Raw genomic sequence first — 26,380 nt, 5'->3', positions numbered from 1 at the left:
CGCAGAAGCGCCGAGTCGCAACCCATGCATGCGCAGAAGCGCAGCTGCAGGTTGTGAATGCTGCGGGTTGCAAACATGCATCCCGCATGGATCACATTCACAACCCGAGTGTCCACTGTATATAGAAATGAGCAAACCAGTGATATTTTAGGGAGCAGGCTAATTACTCACACATTACTCACACCATAGGAGCAGTGGCGTAGCGTGGGGGGTGCAGGGGGGGGCCGGCTGCACCGGGCGCAACATCTGGGGGTTAGGGTTAGGGGGCGCAAATCCATGGGTTAGGGGGCGCAAATCCACGGGTTAGGGGGCACAAATTACTTGCCTTGCCCCGGGTGCTGCCAACCCACGCTACGCCACTGCATAGGAGCCTACACAACACAAAACACTGTTGCTGTATGTATGTTTTATTTTATTTGTTATTTATCTTCTATTTTGGAAATGTACATCCAGGGGTTTTTTTACCTTTAGTTTTTTGGGAGCCCCCAAGAGAGTGGTCACTGGTGCCCTGTATATCTATAGGTAAATCCGGCACAGACTCTGGCGAGCCGGCTTCGGAATCAACGCATGTGGGGTGCCCCGCCGCTTCCTCCCGCCGCGCAGGTGCCCTTGATGAGCTTGCCTGGCGTCGGCGCGCGGGGCGGTTTACAAAGCTCCCTGCGCTGCAGCGACGGCGGCCGCGCCCGAGGCGGAAGATGGAAGGGCGCGCCCAGCTGGAGGCAGCGGCGGCCGCTCCGCCGCCCCAGGACGCGGGTAAAGTGGGGGCCATGGAAGCCGGGGTGGGCAAGGGGCAGCAGCCCTCCGGGACCTTCTCCCGCCGCCCTTTCGGCGTCCCTGGGGAGGAGAGGACTCGCCGGCGCGCTAGAAGCTCCCGCGCACTTGGCTCTTATTTGCCATCTTTAATTGCCAATAGAAGAATGTAATGGCCCAATTATGCCCGCGTTAATATTAGCCCCGAGGGGAGCGCACCTGTTGCTGCGTTTGGGGACCTCCTCTGCACAAAGGGGGACCCGCTCCAATTCCTTCTTAGACACGCTCTAGTTAAGGACGTGGTAAATCACTTCTCCCCCACCCCAAGGCAGCCTCCAGAAAGCCCAGTTCTGGAGCAAGCTCTACTTTGCGCGTTGTAGCCTCGAACTCCGGCGTCTTGGAAGGACGTTCCTTTTCTCGTCCCAAGGAGCTAGTTCCTCGCTCTGCAAAGGAGCGAAACAAACAATTTCCTCCATAGGTAGCTCCGGCAGGGCGGTTCATTCACTGAGTGCCACGGAATTTTGTTTCTATCGCTGGTTTCTGTATTAAAACTTGCACGGGAGTAAATCTCACTGATCACAGTGGATCTTGATTCTGAGTAAACCTTCGCGGAAACTGGCTTGCACAGCTTTGGAAATTACTGTAAGGAAAAGTCTGGCACCTTGCTGGGTGGGGTTTCATGGTAAGGGGAAGGAGCCCCAGAGGGCGGTATCCCATTCAGTTTTACCTGGAGTAGATCTTTTGAAATCAATGGGCCTCACTTGGTTATTAATTTCAGTGTGTCTCCTCTGAGTAAGACTTGGGTGAATGCAACCTATAGTTTTATTTTGCTAGGTCTTAGGCACAGCACAAAAGCTATGCTTATGGATCTAAGGCTTGTGGGGTCAGGAAAAATAAGGGGTGGGGTGGTTCTAATTCATGTTCTTTGGGTACCTGGCCTGAAAATGAAAGAAAAGAAAGACACTCTGCCTGTTCAGTGTCCCCCACTTCTCTTACATTGGTTGGCTGGTGGCGCACCTTTAAAAGAGAGGAAAAAAGAGCGTCCTCACTCAACAGGCAGCACTTATTTTTTATTTTCTGTTTCACATGTGAACTGTTTCACATAGGGACACGGGTGGCGCTGTGGGTAAAACCTCAGTGCCTAGGGCTTGCCGATCGCCTGGTCGGCGGTTCGAATCCCCGCGGTGGGGTGAGCTCCCGTCGTTCGGTCCCAGCTCCTGCCCACCTAGCAGTTCGAAAGCACCCCTAAGTGCAAGTAGATAAATAGGTACCGCTTTATAGCGGGAAGGTAAACGGCGTTTCCGTGTGCTGCACTGGTGCTGGCTCGCCAGAGCAGCTTCGTCGCGCTGGCCACGTGACCCGGAAGTGTCTCCGGACAGCGCTGGGCCCCGGCCTCTTAAGTGAGATGGGCGCACAACCCTAGAGTCGGACACGACTGGCCCGTACGGGCAGGGGTACCTTTACCTTTACCTTTAACTTCACATGTGAAAACATCAGAATGACTTGAAACCACCTCAGTCCTGTTAAGTGGGGTGAGAATCAAGGCCAAACTCGATGTTAGGGCCAGCCATCCACATCTCTTCCACACCACTTCCTTCGCATAGCAGGGACTTGGAAGGCTGTTTGCATGAAAAGGAGTGCAAGGGAAGAGAAGCAAATCTTGACCTGAACTTTGTTCATTTCCGGTATCACAACTGGGTTGGGAGAAGGCTGCTCAAAGGAAAAGTGAGGGAGGGGTGGTTTTCACTCCCCCCACCCCTGTTTACTCTTTTTCATCTAGGCAGTAGATTCTATGACCCCTTTCCTGTTTTATATGTGAACAGAAAGATGGGCATGCCTATCAAGCCTAGTTTGGCCCCAAATTCCAGGCTGATGCTCATGGTGACACTGAATCCTTAACATGTTTTGCATGTGGCATGTGGACCTGTGATGAATTGGCCTTATGTATGTACCACCAATTCACAGGAACAAAGCTTTTATCCACTGTCATGGTCCTGGCATGTGGTGGTGCCTGTGCATGCTGAGTCCAACACCAGAGGCAGTTTAAAGTATCAACTGCACCCTCATGGATGGTCTGAGTTGTGGCGTCACAAAGTTCAGGGATAGGTCTTCCCTTTCCCCCATGTTAAGAAGTATAGCATTAGCTCAATCGGTCCCCAAAATGGCCTGAAAACACACAATGCAGGTTTCAGATAAGCAGATCTGGCCTTGAATGCTACCTGGGAATCAGATGTAAGCCCTTGGGGGATATATATATATATATATATATTTGCTTTCGTAGATTTTCACGGGTACAGGAATGTAGGTTTTGGTGTCTTCGGGTGTCTTCCCGTGTAAGAGTTGGGGTGTCTAGGCGACGTTTCGACGAGGTCTCACTCGTCATCTTCAGGCTGGTGCTTTCGGCTTCTAGTTACTAGAACAGAGCAGGATCTCAGTGTTTGAGTTCCTATAAATACTGTTGAGGGGGTGTGGTGTATGGCCTCCAACGTTCTGGGCAGATAGGAAGTTCCTAGGTTAATGTGCCTTTTCTTCTTTTGTTCATTAATTACTTGAGGGATATCTTGAGTGATTACTTGAGTGATATTCTGAGTACCACTTAGGAGGGTCATTAGGTGTGGATTAGTTGCTAAAGCTTTCGTGTCTTGACCTCTTGACCTTGTGAAGAGTTTTTCTGAGAAGATGGCTGTACTGCACTTAGTTGTGCTCTGGCTTGGCTTCGTGTATAGGGGCGAGCTGTGGTTTTGTGCCCTGTGCCAGCCAGATCTGTGTAGGGATTGCAGGGGGGTGCAGCATCCGGAGGTGCCACTATGGTTTGGCTACTGGATGGTGTCTGTAATTTATCTGTGGAGAGGGTCTGGGTTTGGGTCTGGTGTGGTTGATTGGAGATGGCGTTCTGTGTGCCTCTGGTTCTGGTGTCGGTTTTTGTGGGGAGGGCTAATTTCCAGATGTCTGGCAGGCGGGACGTGTCGTCACGCTTGTTCATGTTGTGAGGGTGTTTCTCTATCTCGATGGCTTCCATGATTATTCTCTTGTGGTGATGTTCCATGTTAAAGAGCAATTTGGAATCTGCAAAATTAATTTCGTGTCCTGTTTCTTTCATGTGTTGGTAAAGAGAGGAAGTTTTTTCTTCTTTTTTGACGGCATTCTTGTGTTCTGCGATACGTGCATTTATTCGTCTGTTTGTTTGTCCAATGTACGTGGCTGGGCAGACTTTGCAGGGTATTTCATAGACCCCTTGGTTTTCTAACTGGATTTTATCTTTTGGGTTTCTGAGGATATTGGCTATTTTTTGGTTGGTGCAAAAGGCTGTTTTGATATTGTGTTTATGGAGGATTTTGCTAATTTTATCTGTAGTGCCCTTGATATAAGGAAGGAGGGCCATGCCATTGTTTTCTTCTGTGTCTTGGTTTTTTGGGGGTGTTTCTTTTTGGATTAGCTTCGTAACCCTGTTTTGCTGGTATCCGTTGGCGATTAACACATTTGAGAGATTCTGTAACTCAGTTGTCAAGTGGTCTTTGTCAGCCAGGCGTTTGGTTCTGGAGATGAGAGTCTTGGCTACGGAGTTTATTTGTGCAGGGTGGTGGTGTGATTGTGCATGTAAGTAGCGGTTGGTGTGTGTTTTTTTCCGGTAGATAGTGTGTCCTAGGGAGCCATCAGGTTTTTTGTAGATTAGGACGTCAAGGAAGGGAAGTTGGTTGTAAAAATAGCCAATATCCTCAGAAACCCAAAAGATAAAATCCAGTTAGAAAACCAAGGGGTCTATGAAATACCCTGCAAAGTCTGCCCAGCCACGTACATTGGACAAACAAACAGACGAATAAATGCACGTATCGCAGAACACAAGAATGCCGTCAAAAAAGAAGAAAAAACTTCCTCTCTTTACCAACACATGAAAGAAACAGGACACGAAATTAATTTTGCAGATTCCAAATTGCTCTTTAACATGGAACATCACCACAAGAGAATAATCATGGAAGCCATCGAGATAGAGAAACACCCTCACAACATGAACAAGCGTGACGACACGTCCCGCCTGCCAGACATCTGGAAATTAGCCCTCCCCACAAAAACCGACACCAGAACCAGAGGCACACAGAACGCCATCTCCAATCAACCACACCAGACCCAAACCCAGACCCTCTCCACAGATAAATTACAGACACCATCCAGTAGCCAAACCATAGTGGCACCTCCGGATGCTGCACCCCCCTGCAATCCCTACACAGATCTGGCTGGCACAGGGCACAAAACCACAGCTCGCCCCTATACACGAAGCCAAGCCAGAGCACAACTAAGTGCAGTACAGCCATCTTCTCAGAAAAACTCTTCACAAGGTCAAGAGGTCAAGACACGAAAGCTTTAGCAACTAATCCACACCTAATGACCCTCCTAAGTGGTACTCAGAATATCACTCAAGTAATCACTCAAGATATCCCTCAAGTAATTAATGAACAAAAGAAGAAAAGGCACATTAACCTAGGAACTTCCTATCTGCCCAGAACGTTGGAGGCCATACACCACACCCCCTCAACAGTATTTATAGGAACTCAAACACTGAGATCCTGCTCTGTTCTAGTAACTAGAAGCCGAAAGCACCAGCCTGAAGATGACGAGTGAGACCTCGTCGAAACGTCGCCTAGACACCCCAACTCTTACACGGGAAGACACCCGAAGACACCAAAACCTACATATATATATATATATATATATATATGTAGGTTTTGGTGTCTTCGGGTGTCTTCCCGTGTAAGAGTTGGGGTGTCTAGGCGACGTTTATATATATATAAAATATTTATTAACTTTTCACAGGTTGTACAGAAAAAACAAAAATACAAAAATAAAAACACATATAATTCCATTCACTTATTTTCTTTTAACTTACTTCTCAGACCTCCTCATACCTTCCCTTTTTGTATTCCAATTCAAATTATTCATTCAGCAAATCCTTACCATTAATTTTCACTTAATTTCCCACCTTTCTTTCTCCCCCCCCCAATTATCTTAATCATTACAGCTGATAACCACTTAAATTCTAACCAACATCATTCTAACATTCACTAATTTTGTAATATTTCCGCCCTTGGGAAATATAGGCTCATACGCTGTCAATGTAAATCTAAGGTACAATGCGCTATAAAATACTCTCTCCTTACTTTTATGAGCTCTTCAAGAGGAAAAACTGGGTGTATGCAGGGGGTATTAAATGACTTGCCTTGCAAGTTCAAACCAAAGGTCAGTGTTCTGTTTCCAGCTGTGGTAACCCAGATACAAGCAGTACATGAAATGATGGCCATCATTTGTTTGACCCAAGTATCTGGTGCTTGGAGGCATACATTGAGGTAGTTATTGTGCATGAAAGCCCTTGACAGAGTATTCCTCCGTGGACTTGTCTTGTGGTTGGTTGCTTGCTTGCTTGCTTGCTTGGTTTTAAGCCATCTAGGTTTAATAGATGTCTAAGACAGTCATTAAGCGGTTGTGACAGTTAAGAGGTCATTAAGAGGTTGTGAAAAAAGTGACCATTTGCAAAATTAAAGCGGAAAGGAAACAAACCACTACACTGATAAAGGTGGAAGAGGAGTGGGGCAGGGGCTGAGCAGGAAGGTGTCCCATGACATGACTTTTCATGAAGGTTGTACATCTTTTGTAAGGAAGCTGCTTTTTCAGTACTAAACACTTAAGAAATAAGGACAGAGGTCTCCACAGGTCATAATAATAGATGGAGAACGTGTAAGCTACTTGTGATGTATATTAGAACAAATTACACAAAACCAGGACATGGCTTTTTATGTCACGGGAAGCTGTTTTGACTTTTGCACATTGGAAATGCATTAGTTCATATTTCCCCCTGGGAAGCTGTTGGTTTAACCCTTCATTCCCAAGTGAAACAGCCATTTCTGCTCCCATTCAGCCTGCATTATTTTTACCCTTCACTTTATGTCTTGCATTGCTGTCTTTCCACAGTTAAAACTTAGACTGCAAACTTCTTGAGCAGGGACCTGTCTTACTTTTGTATCTCGCTTTCTTGAATAACAATTTCAGTTCATTTGCTTTGCAGTGTGCATGGAGGAGTTTGCGGGTCAAGAGGGGAAGGGACTTAGAGAGCCGCTGTTGTGCACAGATGAAAATGGGAACCTTGAGAGTGAGGTTGGAGCCAGAAGTAGTGTGGTGTCCGTTCTCCACACCGTCATTATGGAAGAAAAGATGGGGCAGATCCTGGCGAAAGAAAGGGAGAATGATGTTGCAAAGCAAGAGCAGGCAGGGGACTGTTACATAGGACAAGGCGCAGGGTCCTCGGCTCCACATTCGTCAGCTTTGGATAGTCACCAGCTCAATTTTGTCACTATATACAGGCACCTGCCAAACTATGCCAGCAATATAAACCCTGATCCCCCTATTCCAGAAGCTGAACTGAACCAAGAATTCATTAATCAGCCAAAGCCACAAATCCCAGCAGAAGTATCCTGCCTTAAAGTTTCGGAAAAGGGGAATGTGAAAAGAAGAAGCAATGCTGTTTTCACTGCTGGTTCTCTGAGAGCATCTTCGGCTGCTTTGGAGGAACAGAGTCAGGGTGTGAGCGAAAACCTGGGCAATGCTATGCGCAGATCGGCCAGATGCGCTGCAGCCAGCTGTGTGGGTCAGCAGTCCTCCAGAGCCTCTTCATTCCAGACAGCCAAGGGCAAGCAGGAGGGCACCAATGAGAAGAAAGAACCACCAAAAGCTCCAGTGGAGCCTGCTCCACCTGCCCAGAAGAAGACACGCACGTTCTACAGTGCTGGTAAGCGATTAAGAGCTGATTCACCCCTCTTCATGGTCCCTTCTCAGCCCTCAGTGCTACAGTGTTAACTGCTCCTGGATCCTGTTACAGTTACTTACTTGCACACTTTGCTGGGGAGCAGGGAAGGATTATGAGTTGGTAAAGGTTGCCTCCTAAACCACCAGCACCCATTTGAAGTCCCTCAAGGCTCCCGTGTTACCAACAGCAGCAGCTTCTTTTTTTGCTGGGTCTGAATGCAGTGACCCAACCAAAAAGTGAATTGTACCAAGTGTTTATTACAGCTTGACTACAGGCAGAGTAAGCAATGCTTAGCCCTGCTCAGTACAGCACAATGGCTAGTACGTTCAGTAGCACCTTCACCAGTCTCTGTCTTTGCTGAGGTTGGTGGAGGAGAGTTTCCAAGCCACTTTTATATCTTTCTCTCGTAAACATTCTCATGGCCCCCATGACCAGACACCAGAGCTCCTTGGACAGGTCGCTGAGCTTTGAAGCCCAGCTAACAGCAGCCCAGGACTAAACAATAGATAAGAAATTGGCTCCCTGGCCAGCTGGTGCCCTGTCCTAAGATAAGTGTTACAACATCTCTTAACTCCTTGCAATGCCGTTCTGCAATTCCATTATAGATCCTCCTTCAGATTTCTTAATTCCAGAATATTCCTTCCTTTCAGGTAGCTGAGAGCCCATCAGTTTGGAACTGAAACTGGGCCACTCAAAAATCAGTTAGAGATCTCTACATACCTGCTTGGTATACAGAAATATGTAGTAGTTGATGAGTTAAAAGAAAATACATTTAAAAAACCCAGACATGAAAGCTTCCAGAACCTTTGAAATGTTGAGGGAACAACAATAAGAAAATTGTAGATAAATTTAATTGCCTAAATAGGTTGGTATGCTTGCAGGGTGGCATGCTTCTGCCCATTCATAGCTATACAGTCGTACCTCAGGTTACATACACTTCAGGTTACATACGCTTCAGGTTACAGACTCTGCTAACCCAGAAATATTACCTCGGATTAAGAACTTTGCTTCAGGATGAGAACAGAAATCGTGCTGCAGCGGCACAGCAGCAGTGGGAGGCCCCATTAGCTAAAGTGGTGCTTCAGGTTAAGAACGGACCTCCGGAACGAATTAAGTACTTAACCTGAGGTACCACTGTACTAACATTTCTCTGCTGTGTTTCCTGTGAGCAGCTCTTACAAGTGCCCCCAGGGTGGGGGCAAAAAGATCTGAAGGAACTGCAAGTCAAGCAGGCTACGTAGATCTTAGAATGATGGCTGGTATCCAACTATGGTTTACTCAGAGTAGACTCCTTGAAATTAACAAATCTAAATTAGCAATTGTTATTAATTGTAATGGGCTTACTCTGAGTATGACCAGCACTGAATGTAGCCCGTTATCTGTGGTTGACATCCAGGGGATGTTGAAGTGAAATGTGCACTGGGTATGAGATTTTAAAAACTCCTGTAATGTCACTTCCATAGCTATATGGCAATAAGGTGATTAGGCTCAGAGCTGGTAGTTAGCCCCAGCCTCAGCCCTTTAGCATTATGTAGGAAGACTGGCTCTAGCCCTGAACAGAAGCCCTCCTGTTAGAGACCATGGGTGTGCTGCAAGATTTTGATGTATTTGTATTTTGACGTATAGGAGTGTTGATACAAATATTTTAAGGGTTTTATACTATTCCTCCCCACTCTGAACTTTTCCTCTTCTCCCTTTTGCATTCCCCCTTTTTATTCTTCATTTAATGATACCCTCCTTCCCAGAACAGCTAGAGGAGCTGGAGAGAACGTTCCACGAGGACCATTATCCGGACAGCGAGAAGCGTCGCGAAATTGCTGCTGCTATCAGCGTGACCCCACAGCGTGTTATGGTGAGTCTTCCCTGCTGAACAACAAACATGGGGGGAGGGGGGTTGATAGTAAAAATAGCCCACTGGGAAAGGATTATTCTGCTGTTGGGATTGCATTTACAATTCCTCCCTCCCCCCCTGTTGGCCCGGGGTCAGCAACTCCGGTCTACCGTCCCTCAGACCATGTGGTGGGCTGGACTATATTTTGGGGGGGAATGAACAATTTCCTAGGTCCCACAAATAACCCAGAGATGCATTTTAAATAAAAGGACACATTCTACTCATGTAAAAACACCAGGCAGGCCCCACAAATAACCCAGAGATGCATTTTAAATAAAAGGACACATTCTACTCATGTAAACACACGCTGATTCCCGGACCATCCGCGGGCCGGATTGTGAAGGCGATTGGGCCAGATCCGGCCCCCGGACCTTAGTTTGCCAACCCCTGCTGTTAGCCTTTCTGTAGCAGGGGGTGAATAGCAGTTGAATCACAACTGTGTTTCATTCAGATTGGGCCAGCATCCAAATTGCAATTGATGCTCCATCACATATACCGCCACCCCCCTACTGTATCTTTGGTAGCAGCTTTTTATATATAAAATGCCAAAGCCGGCTGCAGTCTAGGGTGGACCAGTAGCAGTGGGGAAAAGGACAGAGCAACCTCTGGCAATTCCCCACTCAATTTGCCCTTCTCCAGCTGCTTCTTACCAGGAGAGTGGGGCATGTAGCTTGAGGAAGGAGAGATAATAATAATAATAATAATAATAATAATAATAATAATAATAATAATAATTAATAATATAATTCTGGGCGGCTTCCACAAAGACCAAAAATACACTAATATGTCATACATTAAAAACTTCCCTTAAGATGTCTTCTGAATGTCAGGTAGTTGTTTATCTCTTTGACATCTGATGGGAGGGCATTCCACAGGGCGGGTGCCACTACCGAGAAGGCCCTCTGCCTGGTTCCCTGTAGCTTTGCTTCTTGCAATGAGGGAACCGCCAGAAGGCCCTCAGCACTGGACCTCAGTGGCAGAATGATGGAGGTGGAGATGCTCCTTCAGGTGTACTGGGCCGAGGCAGTTTAGGGCTTTTAAGGTCAGCACCAATACTTTGAAAAGCATCAAGCAGATTGCAGCTTCAGTCCTTGCTTGGCTTTTAAAATGGGATGGTTGGTGGTGGATATTTTTGCGGTGCCTTTTGATTTCTCTGTGTTGTGAAAGGGGGTTCTGTGATCTGGTGAAGAGCATTAACTTGCCACAAGACCTCTCATTTTATGGTGAGTTTGGTGTTCATACGGTTTACAAAGAAGTTGGAAATGTGGAGTTTGTTTTGTTTCACTGAGGATTCCTCTCCCCTTTGTTAGATCTGGTTCCAGAATCGCAGAGCCAAGTGGAGGAAAACAGAGAAATTGACGGTGAAAAGTAGCAAGAAATGTTCAGTCGCAACATTGGCTTTGTCAATAGGCCGTCAACAAAGTTCTCAGGGGTGAGAAGCCTCCACAACTCAGGTTGAAGATGGATGGTAGTTTTTTTAAGAGAACAGAAAGTTCCTTACATCCTAAAATATTCTTTTGTCACGTGGGTTTTCCAAGGTTTTGGAACTACAGAAACTTGCAGAGCCTGTTTCTTTGGGAGCAAAATTGACATAAGTGACATCACACTATGATCTAGGAGGAATCTCTCAGGTCACTTTTAGCAGTTTGGCAAAAATGCGTGCCAGTCTCCAGGATGAAGCTGATATGAATGACGGGCGTTTATTTTCTCTCACAGCCTTTTTCTTAATTTCATACTTTCTGTTAATGGTGCTGGAATACAAAAATGTCTGTAGCCAGAAGTCTAAATTCTAGGTACCCAAATACAATTCAGTTTCTAAAGAGTATTTGGGATTTTAAATTGCAAATATGTTTTAAAATACAGGTTTTTGTGAGTTACAGAAGATATAACTAAAAGGTATAGGTGTTTAAACAACAGACAAAATGTGTGATGAGAGGAAGTTGACAAAAAATGCTTTTCCCCATCAGTTCCTTTCCAAATTTATGATGCACCCCCCTTTAAAATAGAACTGCCTTATGAGTTACGCTAAGTGATTTTTCTCTCTGGAAATTGTGTGAAATTAAAATAAGCTTTCTTAAAGCAACTCTTATGGAATACAACAAATCCTTGCTTTTATACTGCCTCCCCCCCCCCAAATTTATTTCCCCCAACTCCTGCCAGTATTATAGGGGTGTGGCTTTGGATTCCTGTACAGCTTTTTATCAATTCCCATGTTTCCTGTTTCCTGTATCCTTCTCCTTATTGCCTCTCTTCCCCCTTCCCCAATGCCTCATAATAATAATAATAATAATAATAATAATAATAATAATAATAATAATAATAATTTTATTATTTCTACCCCACCCATCTGGCTGGGTTTCCCCAGCCACTCTGGGCAGTTTTCAACAGAACATTAAAAGCAGAATAAATCTTCAAATATTAAAAGCTTCCCTAAACAGGGCTGCCTTCAGATGTCTTCTAAAAGTTGGATAGTTGTTTATTTCTTTGACATCTGATGGGAGGGCATTCCACAGGGCGGGCGCCACTACCGAGAAGGCCCTCTGCCTGGTTCCAAACATCCTCTCAGCAGAGCAGCCCTGAAATATGATAAATTTTGCCTCGACAGCTGTGATATTTGGGTTTGAATTGGAGGGGGGGCATTTGACAGATCAGCCAACCAAGCTAAAGAGAGCAAACGAATATTCTTGTTCTGTAATGGAGCTGCAAAGGCATTATCTTAGTAAAGAAGGCGACAGAATCTCTTTTCCTCAGAAGACAAGGAAATGGAAAGTGAAGCAGCATTGAGGGGAAGGTTTGCATTTTGCCTTCTGCCCATTCCTCCAGTGTGGTGTAGTGGTTAAGAGCGGTGGACTCATAATCTGGTGAACTGGGTTCGATTCCCCACTCCTCCATATGCAGCTGCTGGGTGACCTTGGGCTAGTCACACTTCTCTGAAGCCTCTCAGCCTCACTCACAGAGTGTTTGTTGTGGGGGAGGAAGGGAAAGGAGAATGTTAGCTGCCTTGAGACTCCTTCGGGTAGTGATAAAGCAGGATATCAAATCCAAACTCTTCTTCTTCTTCCTCCTGATCATGCTGTTAAACTTTGCTTTCAGTATAACTCTGCTGCCTGCACCCCCCGTATCTGACATGGAGCACGATCAGCCTGCTGCACTCATGATGGATGCCGCACCTGATGCCAACTATTCTAACATGCTCAGTGGGTCGGCTGTGCCACTGGCTGCCTCCTCAGGTGAGATCTGTTCAGCTTGTGGCACTGGTGACTTGGGTAGGGTTGGCCCTTGCCTCACTCCCTGTTTCCCTACTTTACTTCCTCTCTCAGTGGAAAGTCTATTTCTCCCACTGTGCAGCACTAAACCGAGGCCTTTATCTTCATGGGATAAACACAAGATTGTTCCGTTCACATTTTAAGGTGCGCACGTAAAACAGCTTTGGCATTTTTGAAAAAGGCCGTAAGACAGCTTGTAAACGGAGGATTCTTGTGTCTCATTCCTTGGAATACAGCAGAGAAAGACTGATGTTGGAGCACACCTGTGACTGTTTTTCCCCATCGACTTTCCACAATTGCAATGCTTTTGTTGTTGTTTAGTTGTTTAGTCGTGTCTGACTCTTTGTGACCCCATGGACCAGAGCACGCCAGGCACTCCTGTCTTCCACTGCCTCCCGCAGTTTGGCCAAACTCATGCTGGTAGCTTCGAGAACACTGTCCCACCATCTCGTCCTCTGTCATCCCCTTCTCCTTGTGCCCTCCATCTTCCCCAGCATCAGGGTCTTTTCCAGGGAGTCTTCTCTGCTTTTAGAAAGGAAATATCTAGTCTTCATGTTTGACCTGTTATGCAACTCTGCTCACTGGAAAGAAAGCATGGCTTTCATTTAATATAGGGAAACCTGCGACCCTTCTTGAGTTGTTGGACTTCCTCTCCGAGCAGGTCCTGTGGTTGGGGGTGGTGAGAGCATCATCAGGAGGGCTACAGGTGCCCCCCCAGGTTAAAACCTCCCGTGATTCCTTGCTTGTGGATTCCTTGCTTGCATTGTGCCTCACTGAGACAAAGACTGATTCCAGAATGCTTCCCTTGATTTTTCAAATCTTGCAGCCAGGACTGTAAAATTTGCTTTCACTGTGTAAGAGCAAACAAAAATACTCATCAGTTTCACCTGGATCCAATCTGGTTCCAATTAGACAATCAGACAGTGGGTAAGAGACTTAGAATGAAAAGGCTACTTGAGAGAGGCGGCGGAAACCCTTGTTGACTCTGAGTTGAAAGTTAACCGGCTGCATCTACAAAGTAACTCAATGAGATTTTCTTCACTGGTGAAGGCAAAAATGAGTTCCTGGCTTTCTTTCATATTCCTTTGGAAATAACTCAGTAGATAATCTCAGGATTGTGAGTTTGAGCCCCACATTGGACAAAAGATTCCTGCAATGCCAGGGGGTTGGACTAGATGACCCTCGTGGTCCCTTCTAACTCGACTGTTCCTTTTTTTAATATAATTTTTTATTAGTTTTTGTTAACATATCATTTTCAATAGTAATTAAACATACTTTTACATCTTATTCAAATTTTTTACTTCCATCAATCCTGTCTGAAAATTTCCCAATCTAATCTCTTACTATGCATTTCTTATCTTCCCTATTACATTTCAAACTCATAATCAATATCTCTATCTTTTTCTACTTTGTAACACTTCGTATATTTCTCCTTACAAAACTTCTTGTAGTCCTATTAGCGTAATTTGTTGACTACAGTTGCTCTTCAAATAATTCATATACTTCTTCCAATCTTCTGTAAATCTCTGGTCCCGCAGGTTTTGAAACCTTCCTGTCATTTTGTCCAATTCTGCATAGTCCATTAATTTAATCTCGACTGTTCCTGGGTAGTCAAATGCCAGGTAGCTGCTCCCTCCAGAGTCCTAAAGGAAAGTGGCTTTCACTGCCCCCCTTCATGTAAAGCATTTTTAAGGGGAACTTACCTGAGACTCATGCCTGGCAAGAGTGAGAGTCCTTGGAGCAAACTGAAGGTGTGAGTGAAAGCGCTCTCCTCTTCTTCCTTTCAGCCGAGGATCAGCAGCTGGAGTGGGAGATGCAGACTGAGAAATAGGAGCCGGCCAACTAGGAGGCAAATTGGCTCAGGGTTTCCAAGTGCCTTGAGGACAGCATTGAAAGGGATGTTCAGAGAGGGGTGGGAAGAGAGAGAGCCAAAGCAAAAAATCTCTGAGGGAATGTGGGACTTGGAAGCACTGGCTGTCTTTACCTGTCCAGGTGAGAGCTGGGAGGGCAGCCTGCCACACGGGAGAGAAGGGTGGCTTCTGTTCAGTATAAAGGTAAAGGGACCCCTGACCATTAGGTCCAGTTGTGGACGACTCTTGGGTTGCGGCGCTCATCTCACTTTATTGGCCTTGGGAGCCGACGTACAGCTTCCGGGTCATGTGGCCAGCATGACTAAGCCGCTTCTGGCAAACCAGAGCAGCGCACGGAAATGCCGTTTACCTTCCCGCCAGAGTGGTACCTATTTATCTACTTGCACTTTGATGTGCTTTCGAACTGCTAGGTTGGCAGGAGCAGGGACTGAGCAACGGTTGCTCACCCGACGCGGGGATTTGAACTGCCGACCTTCTGATCGGCAAGTCCTAGGCTCTGTGTTTTAACCCACAGCGCCACCCGCGTCCATCTGTTCAGTATAGTGCTAGCTAATAGTGTGCTTCCGTAGAATGTCCTTTGGCGCAGTGACATCACCCCCCCTTGCAGTTTTGTGTACTGCCAGCAGCTTATCTGTATTGTTTGATAAATTTTCCCTAGGGATTGTTTCCTTTTCTCTTAGTCCCTAGGCTAGCCACCTTTCAGGCTGGTGAACTGCATTGGGCTCGATAGATCACAAGTTGTGCAAATCTGACCCAGAGAATGGAAAACTTAGCAGCTCCTTCCTTCACCTGGTCCCTGCCAATTCTCAGTTCAGCAGCTGGGGCAGAGAGAAGCTCCTCTGCTCCTTGTCTTAGGGCAGCAAGCAGGGCTGGGAGGAAACGCCTTTTGCGAAGCAAGTCTCAGAACTCTCTGTTGTAGTGTCAGTAACAACCAGAAGATGGTGATCTTACACAGGCTTTTAAGGACGGGCTTTCCTAGTGATCTGGGAAAAACAAGTGTTGGATAGGTAGCAACCTTTCCAAGTCATGTATTCTTGGATGGTGCTGATTATTTGGAACCGATCTAAATAATTTTGAGAAAGCAACAGGTTTTGTTTCCTGGTAGTTGATTTACATCAGGGCAGGGGGGATGCTTCCTTGGACTTCCTAGAGGGTTTTTGACCACAGTATTATTCTGGATCAGTTGCGTAGGTTGGGCTTACAAGACAGATTTTCAGTGACTCCAGTAGCTGGATGAGTATCTTCAGAAAGTACTGCTGTGGGACACTGTTCCCACCCCATGGCCGTTGGCTTAAGGCAGGGTAGGCAGCCCAAGGGCCAGATGTGGCCAAATCGCCTTCTCAATCTGGCCTTCTCAATGCATCTCTGGGTTATTTGTGAATGAGCTGAGGTTAAATTCAGAGAAGTTGTAGGTTGGGAGATTGTTTGCTCCATAAAGTGGCTTACAGTTGATCTTAGTTTGGATTGCTTCAAATATTTAAATATTTGCTTCAAATATTTAAATATTTGCTATCTTACTCTTGAGCCAAAAAAAGGCTTCAAGTGTTGCCATACAGATTATTTCAGGAAAGAAAGAAAGACCGGGTCCCCAGATTTCGAATATGAAAAAACATGACATGGGAGGAAAATAGATTGGGAGGGTAGAGGAGATAAACACATGCATGCGCTTAAGTTCCTACTTAGAAAAATATGGAACGCAGAATAGAAAAGAACAGGTCACCAGAGAGAGTTCACCAGAATAGTGATTGGAAAACACTGCCCCAGACTAGCATGGTGATTGAGGCTGAGCATCATCTGCAGTGTGCAGAAAACAACAACAACAACAACAACAACAACAACAACAACAACAACAACAACAACAACACACCAATTTAGCTGGGGTTTCCCACCCACTCTGGGTGGCTCCCAACAGAATATTAAAAGCACAATAAAACATCAAACATTAAAAACTTCCCTATACAGGGCTGCCTTCAGATGTCTTCTAAACGTCACTTGTTTATTTCCTTGACATCTGCTGGGAGGGTGCTCCACAGGGTGGGCACCACTACCGAGAAGGCCCTCTGCCTGGTTCCCTGTAACTTGGCTTCTCGCAGTGAGGGAACCGCCAGAAGGCCCTTGGAGATGGACCTCAGTGTGTTGGCTGAACAATGGGGGTGGAGACGCTCCTTCAGGTATACTGGACCGAGGCTGCTTAGGGATTTAAAAGTCAGCACCAACACTTTTAACTGTGCTCAGAAACGTACTGGGAGCCAATGTAGGTCTGTCAAGACCAGTGTTATATGGTCTCGGTGGCCACTCCCAGTCACCAGTCTAGCTGCTGCATTCTGGACTAGTTGCAGTTTCTGGGTCACCTTCAAAGGTAGCCCCACATAGAGCGCATTGCAGTAGTCCAAGTGAGAGATAACTAGAGCATGCATCACTCTGCCGAGACAGTCCGTGGGCAGGTAGGGTCTTAGCCTGTGTACCAGGTGGAGCTGGTAGACAGCTGCCCTGGACACAGAATTGACCTGCACCTCCATGGGCAGCTGTGAGTCCAAAATGACTCCCAGGCTGCGCACCTGGTCCTTCAGGGGCACAATTACCTCATTCAGGACCAAGCAGGGTGTTACTTCAAGGCCAGGGAAAAGTCAATCAGCCAACAAAGTGAAAACAGCCCTACCCCAATGCACACATAAAATGAGCTTCAGACCAAACATGCCACTGGTCTGCCTCAAAAATAAAGGGATGGGGAGCAAAACCTGGCCTCCATGGCCCAGGTCACACTACTGCCTTTGCGCAAGGTAGCCATCTGGGCAAGAGAACGGGAGGCACCAGACTGAATACCCATGCACAGAGCGGACTCCCCCCCCCCCCATTTTCTTGGTATCAGTAGCAGCAGCCTCAACCAGTTCTAAGGCTGCCTCTCTCCATCTCCAGCAAAGCTCTATGTACCGTGTTTTTCGCCCTATAAGATGTACCTGACCATAAGACGCACCTAGTTTTAGAGGAGGAGAACAAGAAAAAAAAATTCTCTCCCTCTCTGTGCAGCGCCTCTCCAGCAAAGCGAAGTCAGAATAGCAAGATGTCTTGGAATTGCAATATGGACAAAATATTATGTTGTATTCTGTGGGTTCGAACAACATTGTCACCTTCCACTGAATGACTCTCATTTTAATCAATTGTAAGGCTATTAAAGAGTCTCACAAGAGGGGCAGAAATGGTTCCCAAAAGCTGAAATAGTAATTTTTGCTCAGTTTGAACTCTGTGTTGAACTCCAGTTTTGCAGAGTAATAAGGAAGGTTCTAATGGCGGGGGGGGGGGGAGTTTAACAATTTTTGTAAAGCAGTTTAATGTGCTTGTGGAGTACTTTTGACCCCCTAATACTATTTGCAGCGATATTAAGAAAAGCGAATAGTTTGCCTATTATTGCAATAGTAAAAATATTGGTTCTTTCCCCTCTCTGCTCTTTTAAAAGAAAAGGTGGTTTATGCATCTGTCAGTATGATAGGAACTATTATAGGAGCTACCTTATGTTCTTAGTTTTTCAGTTTTCTCATTCACTTCCATGGAGACAGTATTGACACCCAAACCAGTAAGAGCTGGTTGTTGTTTCTACGAGATTTAGGGTATGCAGTAATTTACCCCTCATCGTTGCTGGGGAGCACCTGGACTGTGGTATTGTAGAAGGCTGACACAGAAGTTTTGTGTTTTTCTTGGTGCTGTCAGGATGGCACCTGTTGAAGGAAAGATAACTGGATCCCCATAGGTGTCAACTGTGAATTTACTCTGTGCCCTGTCTCTGTCAGGCTCATTGTTCCCCTTCCCTGCTGTGATGAAACTTGCACCCAGTATCGGGGAAACCTCTTCTGTGCTGGGGCAGGTGAAGTGTCACTGACGTCAGACAGATGTAATTGTGGAACCACACAAGCAACTCCAGAGGAATCCGGACTCTCCCACAATCCCGTTTGCTCTTCTGGAGAAGGGTGTGATGTGACTCACGTTCCCTTTGACTTGTTTTGACACGATCTCCTAGGCTGTGCAGCAGCATATGCAATTAACAAACTGGAAAGGTGGTTCTTAAACTGAAGGTGAAACAAGCCAGGATGCTTGTTCTCAGTACGATGCCTGAGGGTCACACCACACATTATGCAGAGGCAAACGTAGATTTGTTGCTGAGGGTTCACACCGCGGGGAACTGAATTCAACAGTGGCTCCCAGGTGATGTTGATGCATGATACAAGTGTGTCATTCCTGCACGATAAAGGTAAAGGTAAAGGGACCCCTGACCATTAGGTCCAGTGGTGGCCGACTTTGGGGTTGCAGCGCTCATCTCTCTTTACTGGCCGAGGGAGCCGGCATACAGCTTCCGGGTCATGTGGCCAGCATGACTAAGCCGCTTCTGGCGAACCAGAGCAGCACACAGAAACGCCGTTTACCTTCCCGCTGGAGTGGTACCTTTTTATCTACTTGCACTTTGATGTGCTTTCGAACTGCTAGGTTGGCAGGAGCAGGGACCGAGCAACGGGAGCTCACCCCGTCATGGGGATTCGAACCACCGACCTTCTGATCAGCAAGTCCTAGGCTCTGTGGTTTAACCCACAGTGCCACCCGCGTCCTTCTTGCATGATACGCATGCTCAGAAAGACCTGTTTGTCACATCCACACATTGAGGAGTAGGCTTTAAAGAGCTTGGGTGCATACCTGGAAAATGTAATGTGAACTTGAGAACAACTGTCCTAGGAAGGAGGCAACAGCATTGTATCAAACCTGCAAACCCTTTTTCCAGATTCCATCATCTTTTGACTCTCTTCCCTTGCACTCTTCCACCCCTGAATCTTCTGTTTGCTTTCCACTTGGGGCCCTCAGCCCTGCTGTCAACCTCTCTTCTATAACATGTTCTTCCTTTTTCCTTTGCAGTCGACTCTGCTGCTGGCAGAACAACCACATATGACTCCGCCCAGACGAAAGACATCTCCCAGGGCATGTTCAGTTCCTTCAAGAAAGAAATCTTTCCTCCCGTTCCAAGTCCTCCACCCATTCGTAGAGCCAGCCTCCCATTCAGCATGGTGTTTAACCCAAACAACCACATTGTTCCACTGATGCTGGATACCCCCAGCAGTGAATATAGTCCTTCTAGCCAGGAAAGTAGCTGCAGTGAGGTCTTTGCCTACAGCATCCAGAACCAAAGGTAAGAGAAGTGAGCCTGGTGGGAGTCAGGTGAAGGCACCTCCCCTCAGAGTTCATCTAGATTAATTTGCCACCCAAGATAAAAAGGCTAAGTTGTATTCCCATAGCTGTTGGCTTTCTTCCTGTCCCACAAAATTGGTTGTCTTTATTTGCGTTCCAAATTTACCATCCACTGTGAGTGCATCATCTATGAGCGGATGAACTTTGCAGGACTTTCTTACCCCCACCCACCAGGCATTTGAATTTCTTATTTTGGTCACAGACCAGTTCCAGCCCACATACAATATCAAGGAAGTCATAAAACACGATAGGGATACATTTGAATTTGCAATTAGGTATAACAGGGACAATACAGATATAGCAACAGTTAAAAAATCTATAAATTAAAACTTAGTCACTAACATATAACCTAAAATTATCATTTAAGGCCTTAATCATTATGATAGCACAGCTTGTTCCCTAAGTTTTTTGGCAATCACACAGAATTTAGCTACCCTTAACATGATCTCAGGATCCTTGTCCTCTACCAGGGATTTTAGACATTGAAGTTCGGACCCATTTGGAGATTTTTGTATAGCAGGGATGATAAATGCCAAGCGTATATCCCCGTAGAAACAGCAGCGTAACAAGACATGAGAGACAGTTTCTACCTCCATCAAGCCGCAGGGGCAGACTCGTTCCGTGTATGGTTTACCCTCGAATCTGCCCTGCGACAAGGCAGATGGCAGCTCGTTGAATCTAGTGAGCGTAAATGACTGTCGTTATTTAGGTATTCGTAATTTTGACAACTAATTTGCTGGGGTAAATCCTCTCCCATTATCTTTTATTGCTGGGTGTTTATTCATCTCGCTCACGTGGCATTGCAGTTCCACATCCCAAATTCATTGGCGGATTATTGCTCTAGCTTTCTCATAACCTACAGCTATCAGGGCCTGTGGGGGAAACCAAGGTGTTTGGCTTCCAAGGTATGACTGTCTATTGGAACATGTGCTTCCCCCCTGCCAAAGAAACCCCAGTTATTTGTCCTCATATCTTGTGGAGTGGGTTAAAATTCTTAACAATGACTTGTGAACTGTTTCTTTCCTCCAGCGTCGACGCTCCTGTGCATTGCAGTTACCCTGAACAGCTGGAACCTACTGCTAACCTAGAGACCCCATATTACCAGCCTGCGGTTTACCAGTTCAGCCAGTATCCTCAGCACCAGGTGTCCCACTTGCACCATGGCCCAGTTCACCTTGCTGGCACTGCATTTTCCAGTGTCGGCCTCACGCCAGCTGTGCCTGGTAAATCCACCACAGCTTTTCTCCCCATGCCTAGCAACGGGGGACTTGTAACCTATGGAGCAACAGAAGCTTCTCAGGGGTACCTGCAGAACCACGCAGGAGGACAGCTCCTAATACAGCCACCAGCCGGGAACTCGGGTGAGTACCTCAAATGGAATTCCGCCCAACGTAATTGATTCCTTATTAAGGGAGAGATGCCATTGGAGGCGCTGTCAGCAGTTGACCGGATTGAACACTGTCGGAAGGTCCTGAGGCTCAGAGGGGGCCCTCGCCAGCATTCTGGGTGAGGTGGCTGCACCTCTGCCAGCATTTATTTATTTCCCAAAAGATATTTATTAAAGTTTTTAAAATATAACAATGGGAAAAAAAGAAACAAAATACAACATAAAAACAGTTAAAAAACAAATAATTTTCCATAACATATCTTCCTTACGCTTATTTCCCCAGACCTCCTCATACCTCCCTTCTTTGTATTCCACTTCAATTTGTTAGTTCAGCAAATCCTTTTACCCATTTATAAACCTTTTTCTTTCGTATCTCCTAAAGCATTACAGCTGGAAACCCCTTAGTTTCTATCCAACATCCTTCTAACATTCATTAATTTTACAATGTTTCTGTAAATAGTCTTTAAATTTCTTCCAGTCTTCTTTCACCAACTCTTCTCCCTGGTCTTGGATTCTGCCAGTCATTTCTGCCAATTCCATGTACGTAGTCGATCACCTGCATCTGCTATTCTTCCAGAGTGGGTAGATCTTGTGTCTTCCAATACTTTGCAATGCGTATTCTTGCTGCTGTTGTAGCATACATAAAAAAAGTTCTGTCCTTCTTTGGCACCAATTGGCCGACAATGCCCAGGAGAAAGGCCTCTGGTTTCTTCAGGAAGGTATATTTAAATACCTTTTTCAGTTCATTATATATCATTTCCCAGAAAGCCTTAATCTTTGGGCACGTCCACCAAAGGTGAAAGAATGTACCTTCCGTTTCTTTACATTTCCAACATTTGTTATTGGGCAAACCACTGCCAGCATTTAACACAGCAGTTACAAAAGGCTTTTTAAATGTGGAACTTTTTATTTTTTTATTCTTTTATTTTATTTTATTTATTATTAGAAAATTTTTATTTACAAACAAACAAACACATAGACACGAAACAAAATTCATATTACCCTACCACCTTAAATTACAGACATTAAAACATCCTTGTGACTTCTCTCCACCGTCCCTCACCCTCCTATATAATATAATATAATATTTCACATTGCAATTTTCATCTAAATTTATATTTCTTAACTCTTTTAACTTACTGTTTATTTTAACCAGCTTTACCAACATTAATCCAAACACATCAACATGTTAGTTTTTGAGCTGTGCACGGACATATAATCTTCAGACAATTTCCATTGTATTTTTATTTTTGGGTTTGATTGGTACCTTATTACTGCAGTTAATCCTGCCAATTCTATAAATTCAATTAGTTTATCCAGTCATCCTTTATGGATATATATTTTAAATGTGGAACTTTTAAAAAAGGGTCTTTCTGTAGCAAACTGCAGAAGCGGTGCAGGCCTTCTTCTAGCACACCCAAATTTTTATTCAAAGGATTAGCATGACTTAAACTGTTGCTCGTGGTAAAGGTAAAGGGACTGCTGACCATTAGGTCCGGTTGTGGCCGACTCTGGGGTTGCGGCGCTCATCTCGCTCTATAGGCCGAGGGAGCCGGCGTACAGCTTCTGTGTCATGTGGCCAGCATGACTAAGCTGCTTCTGGCGAAACCAGAGCAGCGCACGAAAATGCCATTTACCTTCCCGCCAGAGTGGTACCTATTTATCTACTTGCACTTTGATGTGCTTTCGAACTGCTAGGTTGGCAGGAGCTGTGACTGAGCAATAGGAGCTCACCCCGTAGTGGGGATTTGAACTGCCAACCTTCTGATCGGCAAGCCCTAGGCTCTGTGGTTTAACCCACAGCGCCACCCGCCTCCCTGTTGCTCGTGGTAAAAACACTTAAAAATCCCACAGTGGCTGAAACAGCATAAAGGAATTCTTTCTTTTCTCTCCCCCCCCCTCTGCCTTTCTCTTCTCCTTTTTTCGCTTCTGCCTTCACCCAGGCTATATCCCTGCATTTCAGACTGTGCCTTGGAATGAATTGTGTATGCAAGGAGTTCCATTTTCCAATCAGCTTTGCTCACAAATGCAGTTTTCCGGCTCAGGAGGGGGATGTTACTCAGCTGAGCAGGCGCAGCACCTTCAGAACCAGAGTGGGCCTCCCAGTCCTTGTCTGCTGCAGCTGCCCAAAACAGAAGGCTCAGGATATGCTGCTCTCTTGCTCTCTACTGAGCAAATGACAGATCTAAATTCAAACCTGGATCACCAGTCACAGACACAACACATGGCACTACTTGAAGAGGACTCTGATATGGACAAAATCCCCAAAGAGGAAGACAATATTTCTGGTGAGTCCTAGTCATGTGGTCATCACGAGGTAGTCTGGAATGAAGCATTAAAATGAAGGCGCAACACTAGGTGTGATGGTGTGAGAGCTGTGGTTGCATCTCCCGATGGTTGGTTGGTTTATTTAAAGAGCAAAATGGTAGTGGAGCCATTCAGAATTAGGCTGTGGAAGAGGTGGGTGGATAGGAAATGGTTTTGAACTTGTTTTTTGAGTTGTTGGGAACAGAACTGAGGTGCTCACAGCACACCTCAAGGAGGTCTCGATGATGCTTACAACCTCCGCTTCACTGTTGTCCCAAGAGTGAAATAAAAACCCATCTTGTGGAAATGGGAGGTGAAGCAGCCAGTGAAAGGAAAACTAGAAGGTAGCAAGGTAAACTGCTGTTGGGGCCAAAGGCCACCCCCTTTGGGCCACCCCATACCTCCCTCAAAGGATGGAGTGTTGACCCCCCAGCAGCACTTTTCCTGGACCCTCAGGAGAGAACCTTCGGTTGCCTGTCACTCCATTCCACCTTGCAAGGAAGGGTCAGGGGCTTGCAGTCCCCCTTGATCCTCCCTCACATGAGCTTGTAAGGGCAGGTGAGTATGTTTTTAGCATTTTTCTTGAGTGTTGGGAAAAGCCCAAGCTCCTTTTTGCAAGCTGTTTTTGAGACAAAACATGAGGGTTCCTACTCATCCACAGTAGCAAAGTTGGTTTCTGGAAGCAAAGGAGTCCCAGGTGGAAAGCTTTTGAGTGGCAAGGAGGGCTATCCTTGTGCCCCACAAAGGAGAAGTTGTGGACTGAAAGACCAGGATCCTCCACAGTTCCACCAAGTGAAATCCCAAATTGTCCTATTTTAGATGCATAAGGATTCAAGGCATTTGTTCGTTTATGGCATTTAGTCCTCAATTCTCTTGGGTATCCGGGATTGTGCTGCCCATACAGAAGGCCTTCTAGGAAGGAGCTGAAATGTTCTTGTTGGCTTGAGGCTCTGGGCAGAAAGTTGCACCTCCCGGTCAGCTAGATAGTCCCCCCCCCCCGCCATCCCTCTGAAATCCTTTAAGTGTGGTTCCTCAAATCCATGCTGATAGGCCATTCTTGCTTGGAGCTCCCACCACCTCTGATCCACAAATGGGATTGTGTTGATGCTCCAAACCACCCCACCCCAGAATCTTCTGTCAATTCTTTCTTTATGTGCTCTGAAAATGTGGGTTATATGGAAAAAGTGTACCAGTGACAGCAAGCAGCCATAGTCAGCTGAGGAATACAGTCATACCTCGGGTTACAGACGCTTCAGGTTGCATTTTCTCGGGTTACAGACCTGCCGAAACCCAGAAGTACCGGAACGGGTTACTTCCGGGTTTTGGCGGTCACGCATGCACAGAAGCGCTAGATTACGCTTTGCACATGCGCAGAAGTGCCAAATTGCAACCCACGCGTGCACAGACATGCCGCTGCAGGTTGCGAACACTGCAGGTTGTGAACGTGCATCCCACACAGATCATGTTCGCAACCCGAGCGTCCACTGTACTAATATTAGAGTCAGTGATAATACCAAGGTAATACCCCAAGTTTAACTGAAAGTTCCCAAAAGTAAATGTTGCCTTTTTTGGGATTTTCCTTTGTAGTAAGGGTTAGGCACAGTAACATTTTCTATGTGGTTGGAGTTCCAACTACACATAATGTCATTGCATAATTCAGGTTTAAGCTATGTGTTTCTTTATAAGCTGCGCCATGATCAAATATAGCAAGGGATGGTGCTAAAGGGGCATGTTTAAAGGGCTACAAAAATGATGCTCCTAGTAGCTGTAAGAGAGCCTTTTCTGCTTAAACTACTTCCCTTCTTCTCATGGGGGAAAACAGTAGAGCTGAAGCTCTGAAATGAGCTGATAAGCAAATGCTTCCTTTGGTGGCCAGTTCCCAAACAGCCAACTTCTCATTGTAGGTCACTCTATTGTATGCTGGTGACCCCACAAGGTTCCCATGACCCGAGATGAAATGAGTCACTGTTCCCCCTTCTGGAACTGCTGTTCTAGATACTCAATTCCTGCTCCGGACGACCCCTTTACCATTCTGGCCTGGTGGTGATAACGCGGGTGGAGGGCTCTAGACTCAAGAAGGCTAGTATATGCCACAAGAGGACTCTGATATCTGGCAACATTTTGGAAATAAGAAACACAACTCTCTGGTGGCTAGCAAAAGTGATTTTTGCAAGGTTTTTTTTTTTTTTTAACCTCTACCTCCTTTCCTAGACAATGACTTCACAGGATTATTCTGATCTTTATCTTTCCAGATTTTCCCGAAGACAGCAAGAACTGACTCAGAACTGACTCAGGCTTCCTCGTGGAAAACAAGGGGGTTGAGAGAGAAAAAAAATATTATGACTTTTGTTGTTTTTAAACCTTCTCTTGGAGATAAACAGAAAAGAATGTACTTTGTGAAATTCAGAACCCCAAAAGACTAAAAAGAGGAAATAACAGGATTGGCTTGTTATTATTTAATTTATTATTATTGCTCTGCTGAGGAAGGAAGCAGTGAAACATCTTTCAATAAAACAAATTCAGCCCTTTGTTTTGCGTGGAAGATGACTTTTTGTTTTTGATACATCCAAATTTGTCTTCGTCCCTGATGAGTAGGATTCTTGCAGTTGTCAATCTGCTATAGGGAGCCTTTCATGACCCGCCTACTCTTTTTTCCCCCTTTGTAAACCTTTATAAACAGAGGTTATCACTCTGTCCCCCAAGTCCTCCACAAGTTTCACAAGTCTCCACCAGGCCCTCCAAGAGTCCTCTTCCCTGAGTTCCCTTGGTGTCTTCATCTTTGTTAGTTTTTCTAATTAGAATTTTGCCCCACTAAATCATTGGAGCTCGTGGCTTACTGCCCATTCTGGCAGCTCTGAGTCTTATGTTCCAAACAGAGCACAAGGGGGA

The 26,380-nt window shown here is 45.7% G+C and overlaps 1 protein-coding gene across 1 annotated transcript; it reads left to right on the top strand.

The window, feature by feature from the left end:
* Positions 1-695: 695 nt before the first annotated feature.
* On the top strand, positions 696-26,020 carry NOBOX (NOBOX oogenesis homeobox; the record flags this gene model as incomplete). The annotated part of the gene is made up of 9 exons (XM_081192406.1): positions 696-753; positions 6,806-7,525; positions 9,289-9,395; positions 10,745-10,866; positions 12,528-12,664; positions 19,468-19,738; positions 20,827-21,158; positions 23,128-23,472; positions 25,744-26,020. 9 exons carry the CDS (start codon positions 696-698, stop codon positions 25,767-25,769), a joined length of 2,118 nt encoding a protein of 705 aa, XP_081048532.1. The 3' UTR covers positions 25,770-26,020.
* Positions 26,021-26,380: the final 360 nt, after the last annotated feature.

Source organism: Podarcis bocagei, assembly GCF_964188305.1.
Source record: "Podarcis bocagei genome assembly, chromosome: 4".
NCBI lineage: Eukaryota > Metazoa > Chordata > Lepidosauria > Squamata > Lacertidae > Podarcis > Podarcis bocagei.
This window is presented reverse-complemented; position numbering and strand designations above follow the sequence as displayed.